This window comes from Pleurodeles waltl, chromosome 3_1, assembly GCF_031143425.1.
Source record: "Pleurodeles waltl isolate 20211129_DDA chromosome 3_1, aPleWal1.hap1.20221129, whole genome shotgun sequence".
NCBI lineage: Eukaryota > Metazoa > Chordata > Amphibia > Caudata > Salamandridae > Pleurodeles > Pleurodeles waltl.
The window spans coordinates 1,827,319,589-1,827,340,966 of record NC_090440.1 but is presented as its reverse complement, the minus strand read 5'-3'; the positions used below and the strand labels follow the sequence as shown (position 1 = coordinate 1,827,340,966).

The 21,378-nt window shown below is 42.9% G+C and overlaps 1 protein-coding gene across 8 annotated transcripts in view; it reads right to left on the bottom strand.

Annotated features, from left to right (window-relative positions):
• Positions 1 to 20,485, bottom strand: part of STAT1 (signal transducer and activator of transcription 1) — a 533,280-nt gene extending 512,795 nt beyond the window's left edge. For 4 of the 8 annotated variants that reach the window (XM_069225879.1, XM_069225877.1, XM_069225884.1 and 1 more), the window contains exons 1-2: positions 20,364 to 20,485; positions 1,457 to 1,585 (exon numbers count right to left, since the gene is read on the bottom strand). In XM_069225879.1, the coding sequence (XP_069081980.1) occupies positions 1,457 to 1,584 (128 nt within the window). In that variant the 5' untranslated portion in view covers position 1,585; positions 20,364 to 20,485. Of the gene's footprint in view, positions 1 to 1,456; positions 1,586 to 18,845; positions 18,931 to 20,363 lie in introns of all 8 variants that reach the window. The other 4 variants (XM_069225881.1, XM_069225878.1, XM_069225885.1 and 1 more) reach the window with 2 other exon arrangements.
• Positions 20,486 to 21,378: the final 893 nt, after the last annotated feature.

Sequence of the window (21,378 nt, the reverse complement as noted above, 5' to 3'; positions counted from 1 at the left end):
AAGTACTCCCACACTAGGAAATGCCACCATTGCAATGGTTAGTGATCTAGTTAGTCTAATGTGCCACTGTCCTGTCTTCCGTAGACTCCAACCCAAGGCCTGTCAATATCAGGTAACTCTGTAATTCCCTCAGGGAATTATGGTATGATGTCTATTCTTGCACATGAACTTGCTATGTGAACCATCATGCAAGTCTTTTTCCTGCTTTTCTCTGTTTTGAAATCCTAACAGTTCCTTCCCCTATGAGCTCCATCTCCCAGACCATGCTGAGAAACTCCACTAGTGATCAGGCCGGATTTTTATTTTTATTTCTTGAGGGACGGTTTATGGAACTATCTAAATAGCTCTAGAACATGGACTAATGTAGCTAGTTCTCATGAACTCTCAGTTTGCAGCAACACAATATAAGCAGCTTTCTCCAACAAGACAGGTACACATTTCACATAGGTTACACTATGTTCACACACATCTCAATGCATACACTTATGCCTTATAAGGTTAAATGTCCTGTCCCGAAACCCTTCGCATCACTTCACATCATAGGTGCAGAGACACAAACATGATAAGAACTTAACTTTGGTCGTCAGGCATTACACAAAAACACATCCCACATAGGCCACACCAGAAATCCATACTTTGATCCAAGCCAAAAACACCCAAAGATTAGTGCTAGCCATCCACAAGTTTTTTTTTTAATCACCGCAGCCAGGCCATTAGTGAGTTATATCTAATTATGTGAGGAAATAAAGTGGACAGACTGTCTTAACTATAGGTGGAGGAAAAAGGAACCACTAAATAAAAGGAATTTTAGGATGATGGACTATGAATAGTGCTGATGCAATGTCTGCGGCAGTAAAATGAATGTATCTCAATGAGGTCAAGGGGAAGCCTGTAGTGCCATTTCTATTAGTAATGATGTAGTGAGTTTTGCACAGTTTTGTTTGTTTGGACATGACAATTGGTGAAGATGTTTAAACAAACAAATAAAAAGAAGAATGAGGACCACAGCAATGAAATAATTTTTTTTCACAATTTCAACCAATCAAAATCCAATAAATCAATTTCCAAATAAAGAACAATTTAATATTAGTGCATGATGCTTATAAAAGAACAGGTTGGGAGACCCCCATGACAGACAAACAAGTCTTACTTGCAATTGTCACATTAATTTGTCTCTCACTAGCCTCTTTGTATGTTTTACATACACTTTTCCGAAACCCTATGCAAATGAAAAAGAGCATTAACTAACACTAGCTAGTATTTATTTCTACTTAATGATTACTGACAAGATGTGCAAGCCTACCTGTATGGACGTTTTCAGAAATACTGCTAAATAATGCACGTTCCTAAGTGCAACCTAGGAAAGTCGATTTATTAGGCAATTAACTAATACAGTAGTTTATGAAGTCTTATATTTCATATATTTAAAGGAATATCACTGAAAAATGAATCTTACCAGTCCTGACTTTCAAGCCACTGTGCCAGATATTGCCGGATCTCCATAGGAAAGTTATCATCATAAAGCTGATGGACTTGTTCCAGGAATTTGTCGTCAAGTTGTTGCAACTCGCACCACTGAGTCATTCTGCATAGAAAAATATATGAAGCATCTAAAATGTACATCTGCTTCTACACTTATAACCAAGGTATAGTCGATAAATGATAAGCTTGAAAGACTACAGAGAGCATTATTAACACAGAATACAGCACTGCTCCCAATTTTAAAAAAAATAGTGCTGCTTTTATCACATGCACATACTCTGTAACTTTGTGAGTTAGGTCACAGTCACATATGGGCTGTAAACGTCCAATCACTGTGCTGTAAAATTCCAACCTCTAAGCGAACTCTTCATAGAAAGATATTGTTATTTCGATTCATTTGGAATTTAATGCACCTGGCATTTATTAGGCGGAATAAGTTCTGCGCCCAGTGATTTCTCCCCCTCCCCCCAAGTCAAACCTGAACTTGACTCAGGCGGTGGCAATGAAGATGGAGTCCAGCGTATGTCCTGCGATGTGTGTCGGGTCAGTGATTAGTTGAGTGAGGCAGATTTTGTTCATGATTTCGGGAAGGTTGGCTGTGTTGTCACTGGGGTCATCGAGGTGAAAATTGAGGTCTCCGAAGACGATGCAGTGTTTGGTGTTGATGCCTTGCGATAATATCGGAGATGGCAACGCAGAAGCCGAGGAGTGGTCCTGGAGGTTTGAGGGTGAGAGTGCTCTGTTGGTGGTTTGCCGTCTATTCCGAGTTGGAAGTTGAGGTGTTCCATGATCGGGGTGTTGTCCTCTGTGGCAGTTGTGCAGTGGTTTAATTCTTTCTGGATGATGGCGATCCCACCTTTGTGTTTGTTGATGCGGTCCAGGTGTGCTATCCTGTAGCCGACGATCTCGGGTGTAGACGCAGGATTGAGACAAGTCTCAGTGAATAAGACAACGTTGGGGATGAGGGAGGTAAAGGTGGTCTACATCTCTGTGGCATGTTTGCAGAGTGATCAGGCATTAGGCAGGAGACAGTCTAGTTGTCTGGGAGTAGTTGTGGTTGGTGTGGTGATGGAGGAAATGTGCGAGGGTGCTCCGGTGCTGCAGGTGAAGGATCCTGCAGTAGTGCAAGGAGTGGTGTGGCAGCAGTTCTTGTTGCAGATGCTAGAGTCCAAGGCTAAGAGCTCGGTGTAGGTGCAGATGATGGGCAGACTTGGTTTTCTGGCGATGGGTGTGGTCCAGGCATGGATGGTGAAGATGGACTTCCCTTTCACGAACCGCTGCGCACCAGTGGCGCGCTGTGCATCTGCGCTGCGGCCTCCATTAAGTAGCTCCTGGGTGGAGGGAGGGACTCTGGAAAGAAGGGGGCAAGAGCAGTGGAAAAGACGCAGAGAGGCAAAGGAGAGGAAAGGAGGCTCAAACTGTAGATGCAGCAGAGAGAGGCGAAAGAGAAAGGAGGCCGAACCTGGAAAAACAGCAGAGAGAGGCAAATGAGAAGAAGGCACAAGCTGTCAGATGAGGAGCGGAGAGATGCACAGAAGGAAGCTGGCACAGAGACCAGGAGCTTTGGGAAATAACAATGCAACATCACCCAAAGTAAGCACCTATTACACCCCTTTAGCTCTTGTCCCTGATGGTAGTGAGGTAAAGCAGTCCAATGCATACATACAAAAGCAAAGGTGGAGGCTAGAGACGCATAGCTATGCAAAGCACACAACAACATGTAATAAATCAATTTCTAATCAGTGCCTATAATTTAAAATTACAAAATGTGCACAATGTAAACCAGACTTCTTTAGCCCCTGCTGAATTAGAGATCAGTGTAATAAAGTCTCTCCATTTCAAACAATATAAATACCCTACTTATTGTTTTTGTTTGCGAGTGCACAAAGAAAAACCCTTTATTAAAGTATTTGACACAGGCTAGCCTCATGCTAGCTAACATACTTAACTATCCCTAACGTACTAAAGATGAGTTCTGCATTAACTAAGTTCCTTTGCTTTATGAGCAACTAAATCACTTCCTAGGTAGACTAACACATAAGTTGCCCAATCAGTGGCACATCAAAGAAGAAAATCAACAAAAAGTGTTTTTTGTTGTGATGCATGAACTCTGGCAATAGCTAAAGCCAACTCCAGCCAGACTTGAAAATCTCTTATCATATGTTGGTGGAACTCACTATCCCAGGCTACCATAACCATGAATGTGAACCACACATCACCCTGTAGACTATGAGAAGTTAATAAATCCAATTATCAAACACATAAACCGCCAAGGATTGCTCTCCAACCCCCAAAACGATGATATCCTTGAAGCCCCCAAAGCTTCACCAAGGCAGAGGTTTTAAGATATACATGGTGCCTACAATTGTCTCTACTGTCTTTTATACCACTAGCTCACCCTTTTACACTTCCCCATTGCCCAGTATCACCCACAATCCCCTAAGGGACAACATAATACCTGAATAAATCAATGTAGTCTGGACCATAAGTTGGAACAAAGCTGATCTTACATTGATACAGCTTTAAATACAGTCAAGGACCAAACTCACATAAATCCTGGTAGTCACTACCGTTCCTCAATGTAGCCTTCATGTCTCAACCAACTCTTTTAAGCTTGATGAATAAATACAAACAGATAAACACAATAAACTCTGCATTGTTCCAATGCTGTACTGTGGACATTACAAACGTATTAACATAATTGCTGAGGCTGAATGCCTTTCTTTGCCCAACTGGCAGCAAAAAAAATGTTTGTTTCCCCGAATTACAGCACTGATTAGTTCTCCTCCTCTTTTGATTAGATACTCCAATAGGTTTTCAACCTTCAATGGGAAAGCGACAAAGGCACACAGATACCTTCCCAAATCCTTCATATCGAACAAGCTTCTACAACAGTACCTTTCCTACAAATAAATGAGGTGCATTCACTGACAAGATTATCCTAAAGAAAATATCACATACAAATCACCCTCTGAAATTGGATTGCTTATACCACTCCTTCATTGCTTTCAAGGCCCTGACCTTTAACGTGATCACTATGCTAAACCAGATATGGAAATTATAAAGTCTGAGACTTGGAAAACACAGGAAATAAGCACTGGCAGAACAGTCAATCAAACAATCATTATTTATTCGGTTAAAAGAACCATAAAAGGCGGTACAACATTAAAATATATCATAACAAATACGATTAAAGACTCATCAGTGCATTTCATGTGTGGGCAGTCATGCAACTTTTACTTCCCCTCCACACCTCTAAGTCTCACAGCAGAAGAAATAAACTTATAAATACTCAAATATATGTTTTCGGACTGGAAAAGCTGAAGATAAATATAAGGCAGGCCTACACCTCCTAATGTTCAAACTTTTTTGCAGCGGTAATAAAAACGTTTTCCTGAGCCCAGAATATAAAGTGCAAAAGAAGATTAAGTGCAACAGAGAGTGCAAACAATTGGAGTCACATGGACAGGAATCAAGAGAAAACTCCAAATACACATTGCTCGGGTAGGCTACAAAGGGATGTGCAATACCAAACCTAAATCTAATAAGATAGCACCTTTGATGAGGTTCCAATGGATAAAGCAGGTATGGTTCAATATCCTCTATGGTGACAGTGTGCTATTCCTTTGCCTATGTCAACTCTTTCATGTCTCTGTACCGGACGTCTGCACTCCAGGGTCCTCAGGCAGCTACCAATGTATTGATAATTATTTTCTGGGCTACAAGACAGTTTAAGTTCTAGTTCCCAAACTTTCAGCAGTTATAACAAACAAAGCTTTGGTTCTACCACCCCTAGTAATCTCACTGCTTTCTTAGGTTGGTCCTGATGTAAGTACTGAACTCTGTTACACCCTTCAAGGAACAAAATCTAGTCAGGCCCATCTTCTCTGAATCTGGAAGATTGGTCTGAATGACTGGGGTGGTTTTTGGTAAGACTGTAGGGGCAAGATAAGAGTGTATGAAGGAAATTAAACCAGACTATTTTAAAGTGAGCATCGTTAGCCAACTTCTTTACTTATAGGGAGTACTGTTTCTCCAACATGGATATCCTGGCGTTTTGTACCCTTCTGGTCATTGCCTACAGAGCAGAATGCTGTTTCTAAGCCTGGAGTACTCTATACAAAGCCCATACCAACCTACTACTTTCTGAAAGGGACAAGATTTCTCTGATTGCACTGGACTTGAAACTGTCTGACACTTACTAAAGCCACTTTTGCACAAATCAGAACTTGACCCTGTTGTACCTAAAAATGTGTTTGAGCTTTCTCAAAATAGAGGAATCTATTCTCATTATAAAACTGTCCCACCAAAACCAGCAACCCTCAAGCCATGTTATTATTGTCCCATCTTCCTGCACTGTCTGAAAACTGGTAGTCCCCATAGGGGTGCTTTCATATAAAAGGGATCCATCCTAATCAATTTTATGACTATCTACTTCCAGATGTGGGCCATCAGGTAGATTAGATATGGAGGATCCTCCTCTGGTATCATCCCCGTCATAAAGAGATGCTCCAAATGTTTCCTTCTATATGGGTTACCGTATGACAACTTTTCCTTTTCTAAATTCAGTCCACCTCAGTGCTTTCTGCAGCTGAGACACCAATTAGAACTCAAAGTCATAGAGCCTCAGTCCTCGTTCATAAGGAGGTTTCAGTGTAATCAGCTTTACCTTGCTCTGGTGAAACACCAAAATAAAAGGTGCACTAACTTCTGTATTGTTTTGAAGATCTGTTTGAAGAATCCCTGTATCATACTAGAAAGCGTAGTAGCACTAACTTTTTAACCAATGCCACACAGCTGTTTACTGATATTAGAGGAGAAACATAAGATGTGGCTGGTCTACTAAGGTTCTTGATTATCCTCTTGATATTAAGGATTATTGCATCTTTAATAATATGTACAAATCATTTACCTTAGTAGGTAAAAATTGTCCTTTTGACACCTCATTCCCAGATAACGAAAACTCTTAATCAATCCCACCATCAAAACCATGGAAACTGTCTGGTTGGGTGCCAGATGCCATTTAGTACATGTCTGTCAACTCACCAAACTTTTCCAAGTTGTCCAAAAAGAAGTGGCATCGAGAATTGACATGGGTCTAACGACTTAAATTAAGGTTGTATTTTTATATAGAATAAATCCTGACCAGTCCAGATGAACAGCATTATACCCATCATGTCACACTTTTTATGTAGCTTTTGCACTTCAGCACGTGTGTATATCTAGTGAGTCTTATCTTTCCTGAGACAATCTCTTTTCAGTCATAATGTTCTCTACCGTACTCAGATGCATAAGAATTGCCTCTTAAAATTGCTAAGATTTTGTCTCCAATGTGACAACATTTTCTGCTTAGTGTCTCATTTCATATACATCCCTAATAAGGATATACTGTTCAAGTTTAGTGTGGCACACCAAATGAAAACTTAGGGGGTCATTATGACCCCGGCGGTCGGTGTTAATGTGGCGATAGTACCGCCAACAGGCTGGCGGTACTTACCGCCACATTATGACATTGACCGGTTGGCTGAAGTCAACCCGCCAATGTACCACTCCGACCGCCATGGCGGTAGCAGCCGTCGGGCGGGAGATAACCATCCCCAACCCAACGGCCACTATTGTGCCGCCGGCGGTATTATGACCCTGCCTACCGCCATGGTTTCCGTGGCATTTGTAATGCCATGAAAACCATGGTGGGTAGGACCTATCAGTGACAGGGAACTCCTTCCCTGTCACTGATAGGAGGCCCCCCCCTGCCTAGATCCACACCCCCCTACACACACAAGCATACACACACATACAGATATTCACGCACACATATCGAAACAAACACGCAGACATGCATTCACATTTTCATATATACACACTCAGTTTTATTGACGCACTCACACACCTACTTACACACACAACACTAAACACACACCCCCATTCACGCACATACTCACATATCCATGCACACACCCCCCACACACACACACATAACGCCCCCTCCCCTGTCAGAAACCCGACTTAGCTGGATCCAGGGGGGCTTCCGGCCGGGGACGAGGTGGGGGCGCTGCTACCGCCAACAGCGCCCACCAGCAGAACACCACCAGGCCGTATTATTTTTCATAATACGGCTGGCGGCGGTCTACTGGTGTGGCGCAGATGGTGGTAGCAGCGCCACCTTACTGCCATCCGCCAGTATGGCTACAGCAGGATTTCCGCCCTTCTTGTGGCGGAAATCCGGCTGTGGTCATAATATGGCAGACGGCTGGTAGCTGCAGTGACGGTCTTTTGGCGGTCGTCGCAGAGGCGGTAGACGGTTTTTACCGCCATGGTCTTAATGAGGGCCTTAGTTCCTGCAATGATTCAACTCACAATTTTCCTAGAGGTGGATATTCTAGTGCTTTTCCTGGTTCAAACATACAAGTGCTGAATGGTCAGAAAATGGTTACTTGTCATCACAGCTGTTATAAATGTCCTGAAACACAAGCACATATTCTACCTCACTATGGTAGCTTTGTTGCAGATAGAATAAGTAGGCAATCTGCTGAGGTTCTTCCGTACACCACACATTTAGTGATCCAGAACTCTTGGTCAGTTCCACATGCAACCCAGTTATATCTGTTTGTGCTTCCTCCTCGGGACAACATCTATCTAGTAGCCCATTCCATTGACAATTAAGATTTCGAGCACAAATCAATGAAACATGCCACATTTTGAATGTGGAGAGATTAACACAAGACCAGCTTTGGTGCTACGAGTTATTTAGCTAAAGGCTAGAAAGGGATCTTTTTTTTTTTACCACAGGCAAGCCTTATCATTAAATGCTTTGATTTCATGAACATCATTTAATAAATTGCTAATCTTGGTGATATGCTTTAACTACTTTTGTAATCAAAACCATGATGTTTATTTCGTAGTAACATCTATTCATGTAATTTGCACAAGATTACGGCATTATTAATACAAACTCTTTAAATATATAGTGAGTATTTCTCGTGTGTGTTCAGAAATGGGGGAACTAGGGATAGGGAATTTACTAATAACCAATAAATAATCCTTAATCTCACAGAACTGATAATTATGCTACAGGCACCATTGCCACGTCGAATGAGTTATGTGCATTACGGTCCCCCCGACTGCCTGCTCAAGTTGGTAAATTGTCAGAGAGCCTATGCTTGTTAGAAGGTTTAGGAGTCTAAAACTAGGACCTATTTGCCAGCGAACCTGCAAAAACGTATTATTTCAAATATACCACCTCTCTAAGCATAGTAATCTAATAATGCACTGGGCAAAGTTACAGGAAAAGGGCTACAAAATCCCTCAATCATGTTATAAATACATTATGTACAAGGTGATCTGCTGATGTATCGCTTCACAGCAAAGGCCACCCAGAACTCTTCAGAAAGAAGGACCCTCAGCCAGTACATTGCTATTTCAAAGTGGTAACTGAATATTTATTAGGGTATAAGTTGCATAATTCCAAGACAAGAGCTGCAGCCATCTTGATTGTGGTTTTCACCTTAAAAGTGAACCACATCAAGAGTCACATGCTTAACGTCAAGTGTGCTGGATGCATGTGAAGAAGAGAGTCGCACGCGTACAGCATGCTAAGAGACTTGTTGAATCCCCTATCTACCAGCACCCGAGAGCTGCAGACTTGCCCACAGAAACATTCTGGTGTCAGGTAGGAGTGCATTCGCATTTGGAAAATAACCGACTTAATAGTAACAATGATTGTATTTAAAAATACTGTATTTCGAACATGGCAAATTTCAAGAAAGTGGCCTAAATTAAAAACTAATTTTAAGTAGTAATGAAGGTTTGTCATCAAGGAAAAAAAACGTTATAAAGTAACAAGCAAGAGACTTTGAAAGACCACAGTGAGACAAGACCTTGCAGGAGGAAACTTTAAGAGAATCTTCAAGTTATAACAGTTACTGTCAAAACAAGGAGAAATAGGTTTCGACTGCTTTAGAAAATGGAGGCAGAAAAGGAGTCCATGAGATAATAGGTCAGATTCACGACTGTCTCTACGATACATGATTTTGTGGAAACAACATCTTGTTATGGAGAAGAAGAACCCTGAAGTTTTATCCCATGACTAGTTGTCCACTCCCTCATGCCAATGCAGGACAATTTAGCGTTTCTTCACCTTAGGTTTTCTTCCCGATTCTGGATTGGTGCCTACAGGTCTATAATCTGTAGGTCTTCTGGGTGTTTCTAGTCTGCAGGGTTTTGGCTGAGTATCCACCATTTAGAAGCACAATCGGTTGGTATTTTCAAAGAGAAGCCCAGTCTTGTTGCCTGGATTTGGCGATACAAACCTTCAAAATTTTAGTTCTCAAAAGCAATGACTGCTATTTGTTCCAGAATGCTTTCTGCCTCAGTCTTGTGCCTGTCTTCCAGAGGTCTTCCGAGGATTTCAGACTATTTTTTTATGGCAAAACGCCAGAAAGCAGATGCAGGTGATCACACACACAAGGAGTGACATCCTTTGTTTAAGGAGTTAATTTCCCCGTAGTTGCTGGCTAACTCCATCAAACTCTTCCACACATCCCCATACATCATAATAGATGTCTGATCCATGTACCCTGGCCACCCTTAACTCACAAGGTCATCTTACTATGTCTTGCCTTGGTCAAAGCTAGATGTTTGATTTAACCAAGATCTGGATTCTTGTAGGGCACTCAGGAGACCTGTAGACAATCACTGCAAGTTGCCAGGTTGACAGATGCATCAATTGAGGCCCTGGCTTTAGGTCTACAGCTATGAGCTGTTGATACAGAAAGGGGGCATGCTCTAAATCCCCATTAGACATCCATGTCCGAGTACCAAATTTCATCCAGCAATATTCCAGGAATGGGCAAATGCTCCCAGGGATAAGGAACTCACCTATTGGGAGCCCAGGCTCATTTGGGGGAGAACTTCAATGGTTACGGACTGCTGCTGCAGTTCTTGACCCACACATTCCTAGACTGCACTCAGCTCAGCTGGCCACTTGGACCTTTTTGAGGATAATCCACCCTAAACTGGCCAAATACACACGTCTACTCAATCACGCTTTAGGACCAGCATCCCTGGTTAAAAGCTGCTCTGAGGCCCTTTGCCTGTGTATCTCTCTGCAGTTAAATGACACTGATATTTTACTGTTTTTAGGCAGCGAGTTAAACAATAAATATTCTTTTTTATCCTGCAGCAAGTTAAACCACAAATGCTCTTACTTCAATTAGCCAACATCCAGTGAAGAATTAGAAATTCTTCATATTTTTCAGCTCCTGGTCAACTTGTTGAGATGCTTCGCTGGTTATCTGGTGGCTATTTACATAGCTGTGCCTCATAAATGTTTATCTGGCTGGTGGTCTTACAAATAGATTTTCATCACTACATGATGGCACAGCCAATATTATTCCTTTTAGAAACTGGGTCTCTAGTTGGCAGAGGTGTACACCCTGTCCAAGTAGGGACCACAATCCTCATCAGGGTAAGTCAGATACACAACCCAAATTAACCTGTGCTCACCCTCTGGCAGCTTGGCACGGGACAGGCAGGCTCAACTTACAAAACAAGGCGTGAATTATTTGTGCAACACTCAATTACAGTAACACAGTGAAAGGCACCACAAAAAGACAACACCAATTTAGAAAAATAGCTATATTTATCTGATTAAAACATGACAAAAACAACAACAATCCAATAAGTAGATCCTGAGATATTCAATTTTCGAAGATTTAGGTGAAAATAGCACATAGAAGCTCAAAGTGCCAATGGTGGTTATCTGGACTCGCTGGATCGCTGCTAAGTCATAAGTTCAGGTCTACCGCAATGGAGCGCGGGGCGCCTAATAGGACCCACTTGGGCCACTGTACACAGTACCTTAAATCCTGGTGCATGGTCTGCATGGCTCTCCGAGGTTTCGTGTCGTCCAGAGTCGGTTTGAAGAAACTGAGCGGTGAGGCTTACATTGCTTCACAGTGGTTCTGATGAACACCACAGACATCAGAGTACCTTCAGCCCACTTCCAAGGTTCCAGGACTGTTGTGGCACAACTCAGCAGGGTAGACTTACAGATGTCAGAGTTCAGATGCTGTAGCAGGTGCGTTGTAGGCAGTCTTTGATGTACCTGAGACTACAGACAAACAGTGGGCAAGCCAACAATCCCTTGGTGATTTCTGGGTTCAAGAATGTAGAGAGCAAGTCCAGTCCCACTCACTGCAGGCAAGCGGTAGCAGGCAGCAAAGCAAGTAACAAAGTGGCAGTCTCTCCTAAATGCACAGCAAGCAGTGGGCCACCACAGCAAAACAAGTAGCAAAGTGGCAGCTCCTCCTAATGCACACCCAGCAGTAGGCCAACACAGCAATGTAGTTGCTGAGTGGCAGTCCCTCCTGGCAGCACAGCAGTCCTTGCTCCTGGCAGTGTCCTTGATTCCAGTAGAGATCTGATTTGGCAGGGTTTGGGGTCCAGTATTTATACTTTGGTGCCCTGGTTCTAGAAGGTGGAAAAAAGTTCCTGGCTTCCCTTAGAAGTCTACATGGTCCATGTCCTGTCCTCCCTGGCTCCAGACACACTACAGGGGGCTACACAGCCCTTTGTGTGAGGAAAGGTGCAGCCCTATTCAGGAGTAAGTATCAGCTCCGCCCACCGACCTAGCCTAGGAAGACTCATCAGCCAGGTGATGGGGCAGCAATATGCAAATGCCATACCCAAGCTCCCTTTGTGTGTGACTGTCTAGTGTGAATGCACAAAGCACAGCTGTCATCTACTTCAAAATGCATATTCAGAGACAGGCAGAGGCACAGAATGGTTAAAGTAAGAAAATGCCAACTTTCTAAAAGTGGCATCTTCAGGCTTACAATTTAAAATACAACTTCACCATAAGTTGTGATTTTAAATTGTGAGTCCAGGGACACCAAACTCCTGTCTCTTTCCAATTGGAAATTACACTTTAAAGATGTTTGACGGTAATCCCAATGTTATCCAATGGGAGAGATGCCAGGTTGGAATGGCAGTTTACAACTGCACACACAGGCTCTGCAGTGCCAGGCCTGAGACATGTTTGAAGGGCTACTGTAGTGGGTGGCACAATCAGTGCTGCAGGCCCACTAGTAGCATTTAATTTACAGGCCCTGTGCACATATAGTGCACTTCCCTACGGGCTTACAAGTAAATTAAATTTGCCAAAGAGGTGTAACCCAATTGAACCATGCTCAGGGGAGAGAGCACATGCACTTTAGCAGTGTTTTCCAGTGGCCAACAAAAACAAATTCATCAAAAAGTGGAGGGAAAAGGCAAACTCTCTGGGGGTGACCTTAGAGGGAAGGGCATTTGCAACAATTCACTACTGATTCAACATCTGGTTAAATAGCATAGAAACCTATCCATCTGTCCAGTTGCTGGTAACCGGCTGTCAGTGGCAGGCTTTATGTTCTAACAGTGTATACATGTGTTTGATGTAATACAAAGATTCATGTTTCTTAATTTAATAACATATACTATAAACAGATATTTTGTAACTATCACAGTGCTAATACTGCTTTGAAAACTTTTCGAGAAGAAACTTGATTCCTGGACAATTTGCTCTCTTCATATTGCCGTTTACTTGATTGCACTAAAACAATATTCTGAATGATCTGTGTGAGTATGTGTGTGTAGGAAAGTGGCACTTGTTGCAGTTACCCCCACTTTTTGCCTGATATTGATGCTAACTTGACTGAGGGTGTGCTGGGGTCCTGCTAACCCTTTCCCTAAAAAGGTACCATTATTTCCACAATTGGCACACCTCTGGCACACAGATAAGTCCCTTGTAAAAGGTACCAGTGGTACCAAGGGCCCTTTGACCTGGGAAGGTCCCTAAGGCCTGCAGCATGTGTTGAGCCACCTAAGGGACCCCTCACCTATTACATGCACATTGCCATTGCAGACTGTGTGTGCTGGTGGGGAAAAAAAGGCAAAGTCAACATGGCATCCCTCTCAGGGTGCCATGCCCACAAAACACTGCCTGTGGCATAGGTAAGTCACCCCTCTTGCAGGCCTTACAGCCCTAAGGAGGCAGGGTGCACTATGCCACAGGTGAGGGCATAGCTGCATGAGCAATATGCCCCTTCAGTGTCTAAGTCCATTCTTAGACATTGTAAGCACCGTGTGGCCATATTAAGTATATGGTCTGGGAGTTTGTCATTACAAACTCCACAGCTCCATAGTGGTTTCACTGAATACTGGGAAGTTTGGTACCAACCTTCTCAGCACAATAATCCCCCACTGATGCCAGTGAGGGATTTATTAAAAAATGCAGACAGAGGGCATCTTAGAGATGCCCTGACTTTTACCTAATCCTCTAGTGTAGGACTGACTGGTCTGTGCCAGCCTGCCACTAGCAGACGAGTTTCTGACCCCAGGGGGTGAGGGCCTTAGTGCCCTCTGAGGCCAGAAACAAAGCCTGCTCTAGGTGGAGGTGCTTCACACCTCCCCTCCTGCATGAACTGTAACACCTGGCGGTGACACTCAAAGGATCAGGCCTCGTGTTACAGTGCCCCAGGGCACTCCAGCTAGTGGAAAGGCCTGCCACCCGGACAAAGCCCCCCTTTGGCCAGTTCGGCAGAAAACCTGAGAAAAACAAGGAGGAGTGACCACTTCAGCTGGGACCACCCCTAAGGTGTCCAGAGCTGAAGTGGCCCCCTCCCTGCAGAATCCTCCATCTTGGTTTGGAGTACAGGGACCAACAGGGATAGAAATGTGCCCCCCCTCCTCAAAGGGAGTGGACACAAGAAGGGTGTAGCCACCCTCAGGGACAGTAGCCACTGGGTACTGCGCTCTGACCCCTGTAACACCCCTAAATCTTGTATTTAAGGGCTTCCCTTAATCCAACTCGCCAGATTCCTGACGACCTCACAAGAAGAAGGACTGCTTAGCTGAAACCCCAGAAGAGAAGGAAAGGAGACAAATGATTGGTCCCAGCCCTTCTGGCATATCTCCTGCTTCAAAGAACCTAAAGAAGAAAGGCGACGCGTCCTGCAGGTCCAGCGACCTCTGAAAAACCTCCTGAGTACTGCCTGCATCAGAGATGATCAAGAACTCCCATGGACAGCAGCCCTGTCCAAAGAAGAAAAGAAGAAGAAACCTCTTCTAAAGGACTCGCACCTCACTCCAGAAGCGCGAGTCCTGACTACTCTGCACCTGACGCCCACGGCCATGTCCAGGTGGTTCACCCAGCCAGAGAGGGTCCCTAGGCGATTCCGAGCAAGTGCTCACCCTGGGTTGACCCCCTACACGACAACACCTTCAGAGGGAACCCTGAGGATTCCCCTGAGCGTGAAAGCCCCGGAAGAAGATATCCGACGCCAAAGGACCCACTGCACCTGCAGCCCCCAGGCCTTGGAGAAACCGACACCCGGTGCAGCAACGATCAACAAGCGGCCCTCTTCCCTGTCCGACCGGTGGGGTGCCTGAGAAACGCCCCTGGAACCTCGCCTGCAGCCTCTGAGTGACCCCCGGAGTCCTCTCATAGACCAGCATTGGGAGCCCAACATCCTTTTTGCACCCTGCACCCGGCCGCCTCTGTGCCGCTGAGGTTGTGTGTTTGGTGCCTACTTGTGGCCCCTCCAGTGCTCTTCTAATCCCTCCTGGTCTGCCCTCCGAGCCACGGGTACTTACCTGCTGGTAGACCGGATTCCGAGTACCTCTGTCTACATAGAAGCCCATGTCAAAATTGCTCAACTTTGACCTCTGCACCCGGCCGGCCCGGGTTGCTGGTGGTGGGTGCTTGGGGTTGACTTGAACCCCCCAAAGGTGGACTACCTATAACCCGGAGACTTGTACTGTAAGTCGTGTACTTACCTCTAAAACTGTACTTTATTTTCTTCCCCCAGGAACTATTCAGAAAATGCGCTGTGTCCACTTTTAAAATAAATATTGCCTGTTTTCTTAAAAACTGTTAACTTGACTAAAGTGAAACCAAGTTACATTGATGTCTATGTTAAGTACTACCTGCAACAGTATTGACTTCTGAACTGAATCTTGTGGTTCTAGTAATAAAGTAACAAAAAGATATGTTTCTATATAAAATCTTATTGGTCTGGAGTTAAGTCATTGAGTGCGTGCTTCTTCTATTGCTTGTGTGTGTGCAACAAATGCTTCACACTACCCTCTGATAAGCCTAACTGCTCGACCACACTACCACAAATAGAGCATTATTATTAACTTTTTTAGCCTCTGTTAAGCCTCTGGGGATTCCCTGGACTCTGTGCACACTATCTCTCTTTGATATACAGGGAGTGCAGAATTATTAGGCAAGTGAGTATTTTGACCACATCATCCTCTTTATGCATGTTGTCTTACTCCAAGCTGTATAGGCTTGAAAGCCTACTACCAATTAAGCATATTAGGTGATGTGCATCTCTGTAATGAGAAGGGGTGTGGTCTAATGACATCAACACCCTATATCAAGTGTGCATAATTATTAGGCAACTTCCTTTCCTTTGGCAAAATGGGTCAAAAGAAGGACTTGACAGGCTCAGAAAAGTCAAAAATAGTGAGATATCTTGCAGAGGGATGCAGCACTCTTAAAATTGCAAAGCTTCTGAAGCGTGATCATCGAACAATCAAGCGTTTCATTCAAAATAGTCAACAGGGTCGCAAGAAGCGTGTGGAAAAACCAAGGCGCAAAATAACTGCCCATGAACTGAGAAAAGTCAAGCGTGCAGCTGCCACGATGCCACTTGCCACCAGTTTGGCCATATTTCAGAGCTGCAACATCACTGGAGTGCCCAAAAGCACAAGGTGTGCAATACTCAGAGACATGGCCAAGGTAAGAAAGGCTGAAAGACGACCACCACTGAACAAGACACACAAGCTGAAACGTCAAGACTGGGCCAAGAAATATCTCAAGACTGATTTTTATAAGGTTTTATGGACTGATGAAATGAGAGTGAGTCTTGATGGGCCAGATGGATGGGCCCGTGGCTGGATTGGTAAAGGGCAGAGAGCTCCAGTCCGACTCAGACGCCAGCAAGGTGGAGGTGGAGTACTGGTTTGGGCTGGTATCATCAAAGATGAGCTTGTGGGGCCTTTTCGGGTTGAGGATGGAGTCAAGCTCAACTCCCAGTCCTACTGCCAGTTCCTGGAAGACACCTTCTTCAAGCAGTGGTACAGGAAGAAGTCTGCATCCTTCAAGAAAAACATGATTTTCATGCAGGACAATGCTCCATCACACGCGTCCAAGTACTCCACAGCGTGGCTGGCAAGAAAGGGTATAAAAGAAGGAAATCTAATGACATGGCCTCCTTGTTCACCTGATCTGAACCCCATTGAGAACCTGTGGTCCATCATCAAATGTGAGATTTACAAGGAGGGAAAACAGTACACCTCTCTGAACAGTGTCTGGGAGGCTGTGGATGCTGCTGCACGCAATGTTGATGGTGAACAGATCAAAACACTGACAGAATCCATGGATGGCAGGCTTTTGAGTGTCCTTGCAAAGAAAGGTGGCTATATTGGTCACTGATTTGTTTTTGTTTTGTTTTTGAATGTCAGAAATGTATATTTGTGAATGTTGAGATGTTATATTGGTTTCACTGGTAATAATAAATAATTGAAATGGGTATATATTTTTTTTTGTTTAGTTGCCTAATAATTATGCACAGTAATAGTCAACTGCACACACAGATATCCCCCTAACATAGCTAAAACTAAAAACAAACTAAAAACTACTTCCAAAAATATTCAGCTTTGATATTAATGAGTTTTTTGGGTTCATTGAGAACATGGTTGTTGTTCAATAATAAAATTAATCCTCAAAAATACAACTTGCCTAATAATTCTGCACTCCCTGTAGTATATACAGAGCCAGCTTCCTACAGTGTGTCACCCTTCATTTACCCTTCTAACCTTTGGTTTTTTGACCAGCACCCAGCAGATCTGTATCTTCAACCAGGATTTACGTGTATTCAACTGCTACATCAATTAAATAATAAATTTTCTTTGTCTACCCTTCTACATAGCTCACAACAGTACCTTGAAACGAAGTCATCTCCCAAGGATTTAATTTTAAGAATGCGTTTCTAATTTACAGTTCAATGTGTAAGAGTTTGGTGCCTGAATGGTACGCTCAATGCAATTTCACCTGTTTAGGGACAAAAAGAAACAGGTTATGGTTATAGTTTTGTGAAGGGTGTCCCACACACTGTCCCTCCACTCATCAAAAACAGTAAGAACTATGATCATTTTACTCATCAGTAATGGACTTGCACTAACTGCCTTCTATGTACGCATGATCTCAAAACCTGCTTCTTTAAACCAATAACAATGTGTGTACAACCTATATGGCCGAAAGACTAGGAACCTCGGGAGACCAGTATACTTCAAGAAAGAAAAACCAGATATAATCATTTTTAATTTATGTATACTTAATCTGTAACAAATCTTCCTCGTATCAAGCTTGTAATAACACCACTGGATTCAGAAAGGAACTAAAGACTCGTGACGTCATGGATGCACTTTGTCAGCAATCGAAAAGAACTATCGGCTTCACAACCCTACATCCATCCACTATAGAAATGTGCTCCCTTTCTCTCCTTCTCATTGCGCTCAATCCTGAATAATTCTCCACACCACCTAGATTTTTTGCTTCCACTTCTACCCTGTATTGCTCTCTGTTGCTTATGTACTCTAGTCCTTAATAAGCACCAACAGATACATTTTTATCTACAGGAAGTCTGTCAGATTTATATTAAACAGCCAGTGTTTATCGGTGATGTTGACATAAAAATGTGAGATAACAGTCTACTGTTCATTGATTAGAAACACATCCCGGGAGCATCAATGTATGCTAGCTGATAACGATGTGGACACGAACAATGTAACTAGAGGAGACTCGTAAAAAGTAAGATGAAAGTGTTAATAACAAGATTTTGTACCTTTTCTTCACCAGCTACCGGTAGTCTTTGCCGTTAGCAGTGTGACTTGATAAAGTAAATACTGCCACAGATTAAATACAGCAAAGGCTTAAATGTGTTCTGTTATCGAATTAGCAGATACAGTGACAATTCAGTTGCCTATTTATAATATTCTAATTGATAGCTCAAGTGCAAAAGTTGCATTATTTATGTTTTGAGGGTTCTAAATGTAAGCAAATTGGACTCAGCCAATCAAACTGTGGAGTTTATTAAAAGAAGGGCCAACTCAAATTTCAAACAAATATAGGAGCACAACTCAACCATGATTCATTGCCTTCTTTGAATGGTAGCAGGCATAGCGTGCATTTTATTTAGACGCGTAATATAGTTTTTACATAATCGAAAAGTTAGCGAAAAATATATTTCAAAACTTTCTTACGCAAGCAGAAGTCCAGAATCATCAATATGTCGCGCATACTAATAATCTCGTACCTCAAACGATTTTAAATTTGGATGCTTTCCTCTTCCTCTTCGCACTTTCATTTGCTAAGGTTGAAAAATGTTCAGGATGTTTCCTCTGTAACAGGAGTATTTTTACTTGCATAATTATTTCTCTTAACTTGCAGAGATACATTTGAAATCGGCTTTAAGGTATAATTCTCAGTACTTTTTAGAACTCGAAGGCATCGAGTACACGAGATCATGTTTTTTTCTGAAAGCAACATACACGTTCTGCACAATACAACATTAAGATTCAAGTCACTTAGTGCAAAACTTGCACAGCTCAACTGTGCACATGCGTTTGCAAATGTTGACCAGTGTAAAAAGTGCATTTAAAACACTAGAGCGGGGAAATACACAGTTTGCACTGATTGTTGAAGAAAATGCACTGCACCAGTTATTCACTAAATATTCCGGCTCCATGAAGGTGCCAGCTCAACAGATAAAGTTCAAAATAGACAACAGCCGGGACGCTCTAAACCATGGGTACTCGCAAACATTTTCCCAGGGGCCAAAAAGTTTGGTCTGTGATGTGCCCGGGGCCGCATTAATGCCAGGGCAGTGGCGGTCGGGTGGGGTGGCTGGGGGGGATTGGTGGCAAGATAGGTGTAGGAGAAGCGAAGGATATACATCTAGTGGCTGAAATAAACAATGGGAAACCAGAAAACATGGAATTAATCCTGGCTTATCCACTTTTCTAAATTGTGTGAGCTTTGGCAATTGTTTAATATCACTTCCTCTCCTTTTTCTGCATTATCACATATGAGAGGACCTTGAATTACATGATTTCATGGTGTGCGCTGCTTCTAACCTGCTTATATGTTTAATTTGCTGCTTCTAACCTGCTTCTATGTTTTATTTATTAAACTATGTTGTTGTTCATGTATGATAGGAACCCAGCCCACCCATAAAGTGCACATACCAAGTGACTTGTCTCTTTAATTTACTATTGGTGCTGTTATCAGGGTAAGGGGAAGAATTAATGTTTCCAAATGTATGTTTGAAAAGTATCACTTTTAAATTAATACATCTCAATGCACTGATAAAATAAATTGTTCTAAGGTGAAAAGGTTCTGCATGTTAACTCAATACACTTTTTTAATTTTGAAGAGACTGTCTTAGTTTAGGACACTTATGCTGCAAGATGTCTTTAAAAATGAAGGTGTTTCTAAAGTTGAGTGCAGGAGTCCCTAGTTATTTCCTTTCTTTTAAGTTTAAATGATTGTGTCTCTAATATTTTTATTGTTAGTGTGGAGTCGAGCAAACACCTGCTCAGTGCTCCTGTTGGCCAGGGGCTCGCATTTAAAGGTCAGAGGGGCCGTACTTTGAGTATCCCTGCTCTAAACCAAGACAAAATGTGCTTTCAAAGTGCTGACACCAACAGGTTACCTGAATTAATTGGGAAGTTTAAAGTATTCTATACTGGAAGCAACCCGTACGTCGACCCTCCCAAGTGAGACTGGACGTTCTCGGAAGTTGGTCCTAAGAGAAACAAAAGAGAATACTAACCTGGAAAGAATTATTTCCGACGGTGTATCTCCTATAAAACGCTGCACCAAGCTGTCTTCACGACTCCTCTGGAGTAGTCACTTCCTGACGGCAGCAGCACTTCTTTAGCTATTGAAACCGAAAGTAGTAACCGGGAAGGCAGATTCACATTGGACGTCATCGAATCCATGTAGCCAATCACAGAGCGCTTAAGCAAAGACACGTCAAAATCAGCAGCCGTTCAGGGCAGGCACTTCAGCTATTCCTTCAAATGGACACACCTTCTGTTGCAACACTACCTCAGATTTTCTGAAACATGAGAAAACGACCCTTCGCGCCCGCCGCAGCAACACCTCGTTACACAATAACTTGAACGTGTGTTTATTGATCATTTTATTGTTATTATTATTATTAGGTCTGGCGTAGAGGTGGCAATAGGGTTACCACCTGGCATGGAGGCAAATTCTGGGCAGCACTGTTAAAAATTCAGGCCAATGGGTCAAAATTCAGGACACAAATTCATGAACAAACACACGTTTTACAGACTCATCCAAGGAGAGGGCTACGTTATAATTGCATTTATTTAATATTTTCAACATAGCAGTATTCACTATGGTCTTTTTGTGATTGCCTCCTGCTATGCTACATTGAGGAGTCACATGATGTCCTTGTTCAGTAGTAAATTAATGCCCTTCAGCACTGTGTAAAGGCCATCACCCCTACCCGGATCTACCCAATCTTTCTTTGAGAGAAAGCAATGGCAAAATTCTGATTATGGTTCTACACATTTTAAAACCCTTGGCAAACTGTTGGGAAACATTAAGGTAAGCAACCTTACGCTAGTTCAAACAAGATGAACAAAAACATCTGGCTCACCTCAGCCTCTAGTGGATTTTAAACTTTAAAAAAAATAATGAGGCAGAGCAGATGGTGTGGGTAACAGTCTCACACCTAATGTCAGATTGTGAGGTACCCACAACTTGTCTGTTTTGTACGTCCGGGACTCTGCATTTATCTCAGACCTGGGAGCCCAGAC